At 40.8% G+C, this 14,573-nt stretch overlaps 2 protein-coding genes across 2 annotated transcripts in view; one reads left to right on the top strand and one right to left on the bottom strand.

Moving 5' to 3' along the window:
- The first annotated feature begins 474 nt into the window (after window positions 1-474).
- Window positions 475-2,118, top strand: TMEM252 (transmembrane protein 252). Its single transcript, XM_068422917.1, is given in 3 exon segments — window positions 475-555; window positions 558-826; window positions 1,905-2,118. Coding segments are annotated over 3 exon segments (564 nt in total).
- A 7,792-nt stretch (window positions 2,119-9,910) lies between these two features.
- Window positions 9,911-14,573, bottom strand: part of PGM5 (phosphoglucomutase 5) — an 80,484-nt gene continuing 75,821 nt past the window's right edge. The window contains exon 11 of the mRNA XM_068422237.1: window positions 9,911-11,507. Within this exon, the coding sequence (XP_068278338.1) occupies window positions 11,418-11,507 (90 nt within the window). The 3' untranslated portion in view covers window positions 9,911-11,417. The remainder of the gene's footprint in view (window positions 11,508-14,573) is intronic.

Genomic DNA, 14,573 nt, shown 5'->3' with positions numbered 1-14,573 from the left:
TATCCTTTTTCAAAGGACTATTAAAAATATCAAGGCAGTTGAATAATGTGTTAAAGATGAAAGGAGACCAAAATCCAATGAAAGATGAAAATGTGTGATTAAGAAAGAAGAGTATTTTCCCTTCAAACTTTTAACACGGAGTTATGAACAGGGTTTTTAGTGTTTGTTGTTTGGGTTTTTTTAAGACAAACAAATACAGGTCTCATTCATAAACTAGCAAAGCATGTAAACCATTGCAAATCATAACATGCAATGAATGCAGCAGTTCAGGATGTACCCTGGAGATTACAGTGGCAAAGGAATGGTGCAGGAAACTTCTGTTTCCTTCCTTAAAGCAGTTTTAAGATTACAAATTAATCTCAAAAGAGATTATGAGTATCTCGAAGAGTTAATGAGTATCTTAAAACCGCCTGTTTCTCTTAGTTGTCCAAAGGCCAGTTGATCCTGAAGTGTATAAAATACCAATGCATGAAGATGAGAAGCACAACTGAGACAGCCAGCAAACAAACAGCGGACAGGAACCAAGTGCTGTGTCTGCTGGAAAATATGCCAAAAGGTGTTTTTTTACCTTCGTTCATCTCTTTGTGCTCTTGCTTGGTTTCTCCGTTATTTCTCTGGGAGTCCTTTGCGTTTCCACAAGTTCCTCCACATGCAGATGTGGAAATAACGAGCCAGTGTTTTAATGCCTACTAGCTTTGGGATTCTTTCTCCTTGTGACTGGCATTTTCTGGAGCACTTCCCATGAAGTCTTGAAATACAAGGGGCTCAGCAGCACCTTCATTCAAAATCCCAGCCATAGAGAACTATGTGTCAGCACCATAGACAAGTATGTATTGCAGACTGCTGCTGATGAATTGGGAAGGAGGGTTGCTGTTTTGTGAACATACTGTGAGTAGAAAGAAGCAATACAAGTTTTTTTACAACACAAAAAATATGTAGCCATTTTATTATATTTCTGTGGAGAGAAATGTAATCTGAAATTTGGTTTGCTAGAGCAAGCAGCAATGTGCAAACAGCAATTTGTGCCAACAATATATAAAGTAAGGTACACTACAGGAAACGTGGCAGGTTGCACAGAGTCATCCGAAGCCATGCATGGAAGGAGCAGGTGCAGCTGCGCCAACTTCACTGAGCTCCTGCAAGAGCACCATTAGTTCCATCTCAACAGACAATTCCAGATGTGCTGCTGTGGGATATGTGCTTATACTACTTGTTACAAATGAGGTGTGCAGCTCCCGATGTGGTCCCTGCTAAAGTTTTCTTGTGTAATTGTCCCTGCTATTTCTGAGCAAAATCTGATGTTTTGAGAGAGACAATTTCTTAAACTGATTGGCTCTAGGCCTGACAAAAGTCTTTAACAGGGTCACTGGATACAAATTACTTTTCCTGGACTGTTGTGGAAACCACATGAGAAACACTGACAACGGGTGCTCTAAAAGCACTATAAAAACAGCATTCAGCAGATGTTGGTTAGATAAGCAGAAACATGCAGATGTATTTTAAAACTATGGAAAACAATGATTACCGTAATAATAAATAACTCACTAATTTAACCTGCTTTGGACAGTGATCTCTTTCTTCTTCCAAATCAAACTTTTCTCAGGCACTTGTTGAATACTTACAAGTGTGAGTGTTTGTATGCTATGGGTGGGAATTCTCATGGGGAAGGCTCATCTTTTCAGAATGCTGGGTCTTAATAAAACAATTTGCGGAAAGACATGGGTAATGATCCCAGCTATGCTACCTGTTTTATATTCATGTATTCCGTTGATCTAAACCTACTTAAGTTTCCGTTTATAGTTTAAGCCTCATCTAAACCTTGGAAATGTAACAGACAAAGCATCTAACCAAGCTCTCTGAGATAAATCACATTTCACTATGATGTGTGAAATGCTTTTTTCCAGGCCTGTCTTCTATTCCCCCTCCTATGAAAACAGCACAGATCCTGAAAAACAGACCTGTCCACTGCCAGTTGCCTCCACACTAAAACAGCAACAAGTCATCAATATCCCTCCGCCTCCATATAGCGAAAGCAGCACAGAGTTCATCAGTGAAACTAATGAGCAGGAATAGCCGCTGCCATATGAATTATCTGTGCAGCAGCTACAGCAGCAATAAACAGCTGACCAAGACTCAAACCCCAGAGTGGAGTCAAATTCTCATCCATCCACACAAGAAACAGTTACCACCATGATACAGACTGCCAGCAGACCTCAGAAAGAGTAACAACGCCTGTCAGAACATCTGAGACAGGCAGTGAGTAAAATCCTGCATCTGTGAAGCAGGGAAAATTGGAAGAAGATGTGTGTCAGTGATCCTTAATAGTACACCACTTAGGGTGAAACTGCCCAGGAGAAGCATTGACCATTTGTGTGTGAGTGAAGCTGGAGGGGATATATATATATATATATATATATATATATATATATGTATGTATATATATATAAAGGTGTTCAGTGTTTCAAAGCAAAATGAATCTCCATAGAGATACAAACAATCAGGCTGTATCTTACAAAAGTCAGTATCACTGCCAATAGGAGTGCTACAACATAAATGAAGCATCATGCTGTCATCTATCTTAAATGTCTTGTGCATTGTAAGGGCTTTCGGCTGAAAGTCCTCATTTGTGGTTTTGTAACATTAGCTGACTTGGGAAACCTATTAACTCAGCCTTTGCTTGGAATTTGTAAATTATTTCTTGTAACTGATTATTTTTGTATCATCTACCTTTCAAGTTACTTGTTTTATTTTGGGGCACTAATAGCTGGTATTTCCTATTGAATTCATGAATAAATTTTGTATTTAAACAAATGCCTTGTATTTGCTTCTATGATACAAGGTGTCCATGATGCAGGATAAGCACACAACACAATACACTTAATACATTTCCTAGCTGCTAAACAGACTCCCCTGGTTATGCCCACAACTCCTCAGAGGGAACTAGCCATTGCAGGAGGAAAAACCTTCTCTGACTCCTCTGAGCTATGTCTAAAAGCAGTTGCTTCCACTGCAGCTTAATTGAGACTGTGGAAATGTCACGGTTTAAAGCTGGGCTGGCAGATGCTCTCTATTAACCCTGGCCTGGTGGTTAAGGAACAAGTACAAGAAAGAGGACATCCTTCCTCTATTATTTGTTTCTTTCCTTCCACAAAGTCACTGAGGCAAATTTGGATCTAGGCCATGGTCCTCTATAATTCATAGAATCATAGAATGGTTTGGGTTGGAAGGGACCTTAAAGATCATCTAGTTCCAACTCCCCTGCCATGGGCAGGGACACCTTTCCTCTAGACCAGGTTGCTCAAAGCCTGATCCAACCTGACCTTGAACACTTCCAGGGAGGGGGCATCCACAGCTTCTCTGGGCAACCTGTTCCAGTGTCTCACCATCCTCACAGTATAGAATTTCTTCCTAATATCTAATCTAAATCTACCCTCTTTCAGTTTAAAACCGTTCCCTCTCGTCCTATCACTACATGCCCTTGTAAAAAGTCCCCCTCTGGCTTTCTTGTAGGCCCCCTTCAGGTACTGGAAGGCTGCTAGAAGGTCTCCCCAGAGCCTTCTCTTCTCCAGGCTGAACAAGCCCAGCTCACCTCACCTCTTCATAGGAGAGGTGCTCGAGCCCTTTCATCATCTTCGTCACCCTTCTCTGGACCCCCTCCAACAGTTCCATGTCCTTCTTATGTTGGGGGCCTCAGAGCTGGATGCAGTATTCCAGGTGGAGTCTCACGAGAGCAGAGTAGAGGAGCAGAATCACCTCCCTCGACCTGCTGGCCACGCTGCTTTTGATGCAGCCCAGGATACAGTTGGTTTTCTGGGCTGCAAGCGCACATTGCCGGCACATGTTGAGCTTCTCGACAACCATCACCCCCAAGTCCTTCTCCTCAGGGCTGCTCTCAATCCATACTCCAATGACAAGAAAAATTTACAGATGACAAGAAAAATTTCATGAGGTTCACTCAGATTTGGACCTGCAACACTGGCTATAGGTGGAGTTTTACTTTTTCACAGAATCATAGCATAGTTTGGGTTGGAATGGTCATTTAAAGGCCATCTAGTCCAACCCCTTTGCAATAAGCAGGGACATCTTCAACTCGACCAGATTGCTCAGAGCCCTGTCCAACCTGACCTTGAATGTTTCCAGAGACTGGGCATCTACCACCTCTCTGGGCAATCTGTTCCTGTTTTTGTTGCAGAACCAGCGAACAGAAAAGTTATCACGCTTTCCAGATGCCCACATACCCCAAATCAACACCTTTAGCATTATGGCTGCATATACATTAGAAATGCAAGCCATGATAGTGATCATAACAATGGCTAAGGCCAGGGAAGTGACAATCATCGCGTCAGTTTTTTCTTCCGAAGAGTTTCATCCTTTATGGGAATGACCTATAAACCTTCAGCTGATGTAAGGAGAAAGGAAAGCAGGACAAAATGAGGTGGAGAAACTACAGAGAAAGGAAAATCAATTCAAGACGAGTTGAGGAAGAGAAATGTATTAAAACAATCATAGGCTAAAAAAGAGTGCCTGAAAAAGACAGAAGATGATAGAAGATGCTATCAGCTTATAAAGATTTTTGAAAGTGACTGAGAAGTAGCACAGAACAGAGGAGAACAGTAAAAGTCAGAGGAACACTGCACATTATTTCCAAAACAGCTGAAGTGAGGATCTCCTATGTCAAGTGACCTTGTTATGGTCTTACCTCCTAGCACTACCATACCCACACCCTGAAATCCCTTGCTTCTTTATGCCAGGGCCATGGATCTTGAAGGCTGTGTGCACTGCACAAGTATTGGTGCAGGGTTCAACCACAGCAGATGAGGCTGATTAACCAGGAGATCTCCCATGGCAAAATGCTTGTCCTATGCAAGTTCAACTTTGTTTTTTGCTGTGGAAATCTAACTTTTCCACCAGATAACTTTTAAAGCAAGACCTGTATGAGTGGGAAATGATTGAGACTACAAGTAGTTCTGACAGCAAGTGCTGCAGGAGTACTGCTGAAGGTTGCTCTTGGACCAGTTTGCTATAGGAAATTACAATTAGATTCTTTCCACTTAGCTCATGGGCAATCAGGAAGAGCTAATCCTCTCTTCCTTTCCCTTCAATCCCAGGGCAGTCCTGCCGTGCCCCTTTTTAGCTCCGGCCTTCTGCAGATGTTGTGAGGCCTCAATGGATCCTGAAATGTTAAACCAAAGATAACTGCATCTTCAACCTACAATATGGAAGAAAGAATTTGAGACATGAAGGTTATTAGATAAGGAGAAAATTAAGGTTAATACCTAATATTTTATTTGATACAATTTGGTTTTCAGTTTGTCTTTTCAGCTAATGAACTATTTGGCTATGAGCTTAACGGAAAATGGTGTGATCAATTAGCTCAAAATTTTCATCAATCTTAAAGCAGCAAAAGCTTTTAAATGGTTTGCTTTTGATCAAACTTACTAGCATGAAGTAATCTTTGACAAGAATAGCAGCTGGAAGTTTTAGATTAAAAGGAATTTTCCTTGAACTAAGGCTTCTGAATAGAACAGGTTCTTTCAGTGCATTGACAACAACTTCCTGACACAGGTGACTGAGAAGCCCACAAGAAGGTGCGTGGCTGTCCTGATACAATACCAGAAGAAATGAGTGGGTACGTGAAGGCCTTCGCTGCAGTGATCATGAGATGGTGGAGTTCAGAATCTTGAGAGGAGGGAGAAGAGCAAAAAGTGGGACCAAAGTTAGCAGAGCAGACTTTAATCTCTCCAGAGATCTGCTTGGAAGAATCCCATGGGTTACGGCCCTGGAGAAATGAGTCCAGGGCAGCTGTTTGATTTTCAAGGATCACCTCCTTCAAACTCAGGAATGGTTCATCCTGACACGCAGAAATTAAACAAAGGCAGCGGCAGGCCTGCATGATGAGGGAGCTCCTGACTAAACTCAGATATGAACAGGAAGTGTATGATAAGTGGAAGCAGGGACAGATGACCTACGAGGAATATAGAGACACTGTCCAATCATGCAAGGATGAGATTAGGAAAGCCAAAGCCCACCTGGAGTTGAATCTGGTAAGGCATGTGAAGGGCAACAAGAAAAGTTTCTACAGGCTGAGGTGCTCAGTGCTTTCCTTGCCTCCATCTTTACTGGTAAAACCATCCTTCAGGAATCCCAGGCCCTTGAGACCAGAGGAAAAGTCTGGAGCAAGGAAGACTTACCCTGGGTGGAGCAGGATCAGGTCAGGAAGCACTTACACAAACTGGACATACACAAGTCCATGGGATGACTTGGGATGCATGCATGGTGCTGAAGAAGCTGGGCAATGCCATTGCAAGGCCACCCTCCATTATCTTTGAAAGATTGTGGTGACTTGGAGAGGTTCCTGAGGACTAGAAGAGAGCAAATGTCGCTCCTGTCTTTAAGAGAAGGAGGAGGATCTGGGGAGTTACAGGCTTGTCAGCCTCATCTCAGTCCCTGGGGAGGTGATGGAGCAACTAATCCTGGAAATTCTTGCCAAACCCATGAAGGACAAGAAGGTGACTGTGAGTAGGCCAGCATGGATTTATGAAGGGGAAATGGTGCTTAACCAACTTGATGGCATTCTACAATGAGATGACTGGCTCAGTGGATGAGGGAAGAGCAGTCAATGTTGTTTGCCTCGAGTTTAGCAAGGCTTTGGACACCATCTCCCATAAGATCCTCACAGACAAGCTAACAAAATATGGTTTAGATAGTGGACAGTAAGGTGGATTGAAAAGTGGCTGAATAGCTGAGCCCAAAGCGTTGTGATCATTGCCAAAAAGTCCAGCTGGAGGCCAGTCACCAGCAGTATGCCCCAGGGGTCAGTATTGGAGCAAATACTGTTTAACATCTTTAATGATCTGGATGATGGGGCAGAGTGGACCCTCAGCAGTTTTGCAGATTATACAACACCGGAAGGAGCAGCTGGCACACCAGAGGGTTTTTCTGCCATTCAGAGGGACCTGGATGGGCTGGAGAAATGGTCCAACAGGAACCTCATGAAGTTCAGCAAAGGGAAATGCAAAGTCTTTCCCCTGTGGAGGAATAAGCTCAGGCACCAATACATGCTGGGGCCAGTGGGCTGGAAAGCAGCTCCACAGAGAAGGACCTGGGGGTTACATGCTGGACAAGAAGTTGACTCACCAGCAACTCACCTGCACAGCAAAGATGGCCAATGGCATCCTGGGCTGCATTAGGAAAAGCATCACTAGCAGGTGGAGGGAGGAGATCCTTCCCTTCTGCTCAGCACTGCTGAGGTGCATCTGGAGTGCTGGGTCCAGGTCTGGGCTCCCCAGTACAAAAGAGACATGGACATACTGGAGTGCCTCCAGCAAAGGGCCACAAAGATCAAGGGATTGGAACATTTGTCATACGACAAGAGGCTAAGAGTGTTTAGCCTAGAGAAGAGAAGGCTCAGGAGGGATCTTATTGATTTCTCTAGATACCTGATGGGAGAGAAGAGGATGGAGCCAGGCTCTTCTCAGCGGTGCCCAGCAACAGGACAAGGGGCAATGGGCACAGACTGAAACACATGAAATTCCATCTGAACACTCAAGAAAGTTGTTTTGTTTTTTTTTTTTCATTATGGGAGTGGTCAAACACGTGAGCAGTTTTCCCAGACAGGTTTTGAGTTCCCACCCTTGGAGATAATCAAAACTTGACTGGACATGGTCCTGGGCAGCCTGACCTACCTGACCCTGCTCTGAGCCGGGGGATGGACAAGATGATTCTAGTCCCGCTGGACTAGATGGTCCCTTCCAACCTCAAGGATTCTGTGATCCTGTGGTTCAGGTGAGTACTGCTGCCTTTCAAATTGTCTCTGAACACAATGTGCTTCTCATCCTGCCACTAACTCTCTCACAGAAAGGCACTTCTCCCAAGGGAAAATGTAATAACCATTTAGCTGGGCCAGCAGGTGAATTTGCTGGTAATTTATGTCTTAGCTCAAACCACTTGATGCTGAAGAGTGGATGCTTGAAGCTTGTGTGGTGAAAAGCCACAACCATGCTCCCCAATGAGACTACATGAAACATTTTGTTGCTTCTAGTCACATTGGCACTACACTCTTCTACTGTTTTCAGTAATTCAGTCTCAGCTATTGTGTTTTTGTAAACTGTTAAAGTAAGTTATGTCAGAGTCACCAATTCATACTGCTCCAAATTTTCCCTTATTTCCCCCTAGTGTAGACTATTATTTATCTTAGATCATGACAGCAGTTACTACAATACAGTCATTAAACAGATGAGATTATTGAGTTTTCTTTTAATATTGAACATTATTAAATCATTCTTAGACTACGCTCCCTTCCCACCTTTAACTCCTTTTGCTTTCTTTCTCTCCCAAATCCATTGTTGTGCTATTAGTATTCTTTTATCACATCTCTCTCTTTCCAGCTGAATCCAGCAATTTGTCCTCCCCTAATTCTCTCTGCCACCTGCTGCCTCTTTCTCTGTTTTCCTGAGACCCACCAACCACTATCTTGGTAACCCTCTGCTAATGTACCTTGAAATTGTTCTCCCTCTCACTGGTCCCTCTGAATTCCTCTTTCTCCTTTTCCTCCAATGTGCTGCAAGTATATCTTTGTATTGCTGGGTACGGAAAAATCTGAGGTTTTGGGAAACAGAATTACTGTCCAAGTAAACGCTAGTGCAATCACAGCTGAACAACTTGGGAATCTTGCAATTTCCAGACTAGCTAAAACTGCTAATCCAAAAATAGCCACTGAAGGGTTTGGGTCTCTGTCGTAACACTGTGATAAGACAAACCGTATTAATAATAGTTTTCACTCTGCTAGATGTATGGTCTGTTTTTAGAAGCCTTGCATCTTTGTATGAGTTCACATATGTTGCTCTTTTCCAAGCATTCATCTCTCATATTAATAAGTAAAAGACCTCAGGAAATGCAGCACACTTATGAGATTATGGCTACAGTTCTTCCCCAAACACATTAGATATAAAGATATACACTGTACTTCAGCCCTACAAAGTTTTATTCATCTTCTTGCAGAGAAAAACAATTAACTGGTGGAAAATACCAGATGTTACATTTTATCAATACTGCCAGTCATCATAAAAAAAAGGATAGTGAGTGGATTTGGGGTTAGGCTAGTTCTGGAAGTCTGCTGTTTGACAGCTATTCAAAACCACACACAAACAGCCCCTTTCTCCATTTCATTACAGAGGCACAACTATTGTCTCTGAAGCCCAGGACAAAGGTAGTATTAAGATTTTAAAATATATACTGTCTTCACGAAGACTGCTTTCATGAAAGCAGACTGCCATCTATTGCAGCTAGTGCTCTAGTGACTTTCCGACAAAAGCACAAGTATGCTTCTTCACAGTCCTGATTTGTTCTTCATCAGCCTTCCCACTGCATCTTGAAAGACACCTGGCTTCCACACATACTGCTTTTCAAAGTGCAAGTCACAGTCCCAGAAGCTTGGCAGATGGGATAGCTGGTACTATAACTAGCTAGTTCACCAAGTGATCAAAAATTATTCCATTTTCAGAGAACGTGTAAGAGATTTTAGAAGTTCTTGGACTGCCTTTCAGAACGTTCTTTCATGCAGCCCAGTAATTTGAACTAAGTGTCATAATCCTGAGTTTGTCTATGTTTGACCATGTGCGATCCACTAGTTAGGAGCTTACTATCCTGCACTTAGAGCAGTTTGATCTCTAAGAAAAATGAAAGGTTAGATAAACAAGATTTCTGTAAAGATAAATATTCTTACATTCAGAAGTAGATGTCCAAAATGTGTGAGAATGCCATGGTTGTCTCCAAAAAAAAAAGTCTTTATAAAAAGAACTAAAGCCTTAACAGCTCTTTTGATTTATGGGCATACTTAATGGTAAGGTATAATACTATGTAAGAACAATAGCACCTCATTTGTTTAGAGTCAATTAAGTAGATAGGGTAATTGTATTAAAGGCAGTTTTATTAGGATGCTTGAAAGTGCAGTGTGTCTTGTCCACAATTACCTATTAAGACAGAAATACAGCATTACTCTTTATTGTGTACTAAGTGCCATAGCAATTTTTTGACAGAAGTGTTGAAAGAAATCAAAACAATTTCCTTTTCTGCAATATTATATAAATTGCACTAAAATTTGACAGCCACAGTGAATTGAAACACACTGCAAAGAGGCAAGTTGCGCAAAGCCACCTTGACAAATGATACAAGTGACCACGCTATTCCCACGGAAGCAAAGCTTTCAAACAAGTCACATGCATAAAATGTTCATGTTCTTCTTCAGAGAACAGTATTGTAGCTGGAACTGCAGTATCATTTCACAAGCAGAAAAATGCTGATATCTATATCCCCAATATCCTTCTCAGATCTATGCCGGGACATCTCTTCTCCCTTTGCACTCCCCCAACTTTTATTCCATGATCCACTGTTACAAAGAATCTAGCAGAAACTGCATCCAGCTGGTGAATCAGACAACTATTTCTATTTAATTCATTAGCATTTGTTTTCATTTCCTCTCCACTAGACGCTTCACTCACCACTTTGTGCTAAGTGGAGCACGGGTATTTCAAAGACTTAAAAAACTTCCATAATAACTCCTTCATGAAAAATTGCTGTACTTGCTGGGATTACCTTTTGAACACAGTAAGCACCAATATCATCTGCTGACATGAGGAATATTGCAAAAGACAGCCAGATTCCACACCCGACATATCACTGGAAGGATACAGTCAGCTTCTATAGCACAAATGCCTCCCTTTGGAGGAAAAAAACAGAGTCAAACAATCAGGAAAATCTAAAAGCACAAGTCACATTGATATGCTTTAAAAGCAGGGGTAAAAAAAATACGGGATAACCCCTTCTTTGGGAGCATGTGCAAGTGTGTATACAAAACTGCTGCCAGCGTGCATCTGTGAGCAATGGGAGAGGCAGAAGAGGAGGAGTAGTGTCAGGTGAGGAAATACATCCTTTGCAAAGGTTAGTATTCAGCCCTTATGCCTCAGACATGCTCTGCATACCTCTTCATAAACCAACAAGAAGGTGACAAGTATCCCAAAAAAATATTCACCAAGCATTTCTTTGCTTTGCAACTCCTCCCCCTCTCTCCCTAACTGAAATTTCCCCAACCTTTATCATAGCATTTAAAACCCAGTAGTTTTCCTTTTCTGTAACATTGCTGACAACATTTGAAGGTTAAGGCCTTTTTCTTTGGTTACATTGTTATGTGAAATTAAGATATTGCAGGTAAAACAAAGAAGTCAATACACTATTGTACTTGGATATCAATGCAAACGAATATGCTCAATATTATATTGAATTTTTCTTCCCACCCTACCTCTATCCCCAAGAAAACTTTTAAATTCATACAAGGCACAAACGGATAACATGTTTCAGCAAGGTCTTGTCTCTTCCTTGCTGTTCCTCTTTTGGCCCTGGTTTAACGATCTTCCATGGCTTCAGGTGATGACAGTGGGTCCCTTTCGCCCTGTCCTCTCATGAATCTGAGATATTTTCAGTGCGATTGCTATAAGAGGACTCAGCACAGCCTAAAAAGGAACAAATACATTGAATTACATAAAGCAGAAATATCAACAGACATCTTATATTTATAAATCCCCCTTTTAACTGTAGTATTATATAATAATAGTAAATAATTTAATAACAATAAACATTGACACAGTTACAGTGTCTATATTGTCATACTTGATATAATGAGGTATCACACTGAGCACGTTTTGTGAAGTGTTACACTGCATACACTTAAGCTATGCAGAAAAGAGAAACCAGTAAATACACTATACTGATAATGTCTCCATGTAACAGGAAACATGGAGCTCTTGTGAAATCTGCTGTACGAAACAACCTAGAAATCACAAAAGTAGAATTACTCCTATTCTGATAAGTAGAAGCCACATAGATGAGATTTTTTGCCTATACACACTTAATCTGTGAAGCTTAGGATCAGAAGGTACTGTAACAATTACATTAACAGAAATCTCAAAAGTGAGTAATACCAACTGTAATTGTATTAAATAGGATAAATTCCAACAGAAGCAGCATGAACTCTCAAGTTTCAGGCTACAGACCTTATTAAATGGCCATATGTATGAAACCGCCCAGATGGGGGAGTGCAGATAATAACTGATAGTACCATAAGAAAACCAAGTAAAATACAATTTTTCAAATGGCAACTAAATCTTCTCTCAGTTAATTAAATGATATGCAAAGATAAACTGGCAGATCTGTGTTCTGTGTGAAAACCTTCTTTTCGAAGAATCATATATTTGATTACCAAACTAGTAAGGTGATTTTCTGACATTAAAAGATTTCCCCCTGCTGCCTCTTTCAAATAAACTACATTCTGGTTTTAAATCTGCCAGGTTTAAAAATCGAATCAAACAAAACAGTAATTCTGGAGAGCTTAAATTTATAGATACCTTTTTTTATAAGCTTAATATAATCAATACTTTGAATCTGTTTCAGCCACCTAACAGTTTCTGATAGTATGAGGTGTTTGCCTTATTTATACAACAGGTCAGATGGTTATACCAGAAGAGTCAGGAGACAAACTAACTGTGCAAGCAAGGAATAACACCATGAAATCCATTGGTGTCAAGTGAGTTTATGATCAAACTTAGTTATGCACAAGTGTGAGCAGTCTGACATGTTATTGTTCAAAAAGCTCCATATTTGTAGATATCTATCTACTGAACGATCATTGAAGCAGAATACAAGTCCTTTAAAGCCAAACATGCTTAGAGAAGATTAATATGTGGAGCACAAATTCGCATCTGTGGGCAAAGGCTGCAAAAGTAAATATTAAAATGTGCCAATTTACAAGGTCTGAACCATATCATTCCTTCCCTCCAGCAACACGTATTAAGGAGAAATGAAAGAAGATCAAAGCATCTGAAGTCCCTCTGGCGCTCCCCTAAGAAAACTCTTCCTTATTTAATCTAAAAAGCACAGGAAAATTTAAAAAGCAACCCTACCGACCAGCTTTACCTGACCGTGCTTTCTTAATGTATTTATTTCTTGGAAACTGTTTGGGATATATGGCATGGTATCCTTTAGATAAAATTTAAGAACGGAAAATTAACAAACTGATTTAAATCAGAATTTTGCTTTAGTAATAACAGATAGAAGTTATACCTCTAAAAAAAATAACTGGTAGGAATGATTTTTCATACCAGGAAATACATCAAACAAGCAGATATCTAACGTAAGGCAAATGAAGATCAAAAGCCCTTTGCTTGGGAATAATCTGTACTAGAGCTGTCAGAGGTGTATCATTCCTACTTGGCTCATATAGCATTTTTTCTCTCTGTGATCTTGCAAGAAAACTCTGTACAACTCCCTTTCTTCTAGCCAAGTTCTCGGATAAGATTTGCCCCATGATGCACCTGATTTATCAAAGGCTCAGGCAGGGCTGAAATGTGTACCTGCTTGCAGGTTAAAAGGTCAGCATGTGTCTGGAGTTTGGCTTTAGAAAATATTTTTCTCAGAATAGGAGGACAAATACCATCTATATGTCAAGAAACACCTTATGAAAACCTACTATGTGTTAAAACTTGCCAACTTTCATAACAAACTCATGCAGTTCTGATGCAAAATAATCTGTCTAGACTTTGCTTGGAAAGCTCATGAATCTTTTCTCTTCAGTGTCTCCCCCAGCCTGCACTGAATTTCAGTCTTGTTAGGAAAACCAAATGTAGGTGAGTTTTACACAGTCTACGCATGGACATTATCCATATGTCTCAAATTCACTTTTGCCACTCCAATGTAAGTCTCAAACATAAGTTGCCCCATCAGTCTCACCAGTGAAAAGAATTCTGCAGAATTTATCTGGGAAAGATAAAACAAAAAAAAGTTCAGAGAATGGTAATACTGTCAAATAGGATCCAAATATTTTAGTGAACACCAGGTAACTACAACTCTCTTTTACAGTTCTCAAACTTTTGCTCTGTCTTCTCTTACTCTATTGATCTGCAGATTGCATTCAGCATCATGTCCATCAGTGTTACTTTGGGCTCTCTCAGCTTTACACATATCCAAGTGAATGTACAGGGTGGAACACTAGGAACACAGGGTCAATTATTTGTATATATGTCAGTATTTGTAAAGCGTTAAACACTAAACCATTTGCTCCCTATATTCTGGGATCACAGGGAGAGGTAATGGAAGGTCATCCAAATTAGCCAGTCTTAGAACGTCCTACTGGGGACAAAGATCCAGCATTAATTGGCTAAACCTTGTGTGACTGTTGCACAGGTGTTTAGGCACCTGAATTACTAATGAGCAAAATGACACTCTGGATAGTAATTATTTCAGAACAAATGTTTAGACCTTGCAACAGATTTCTAAGCAGAGCTGGCACAGTACTACATGTTCCAGAATAACTCACTTCCCTGGAACAATTGTTAATGCCTCAAAATTAAAGAGATAAACATGTGGGTTAGTACAGCATGAAGTCATCAAAGAAGGGCTATGGTTTAAATTCTGGAGCTCTGTAAAGATAGAAGATGTGCCAAGTGTTTTCCATCTCTGTTTCTTCTCTCTCTAAAGACTGCTGTCAAACCGCAAATTCTACCTCTTCAGCTGCCTGCCTATCA

Source organism: Nyctibius grandis, chromosome Z (assembly GCF_013368605.1).
Source record: "Nyctibius grandis isolate bNycGra1 chromosome Z, bNycGra1.pri, whole genome shotgun sequence".
NCBI lineage: Eukaryota > Metazoa > Chordata > Aves > Nyctibiiformes > Nyctibiidae > Nyctibius > Nyctibius grandis.
The sequence above is the reverse complement of the archived record's forward strand: the minus strand, read 5'-3'. Positions and strand labels throughout refer to the sequence as shown.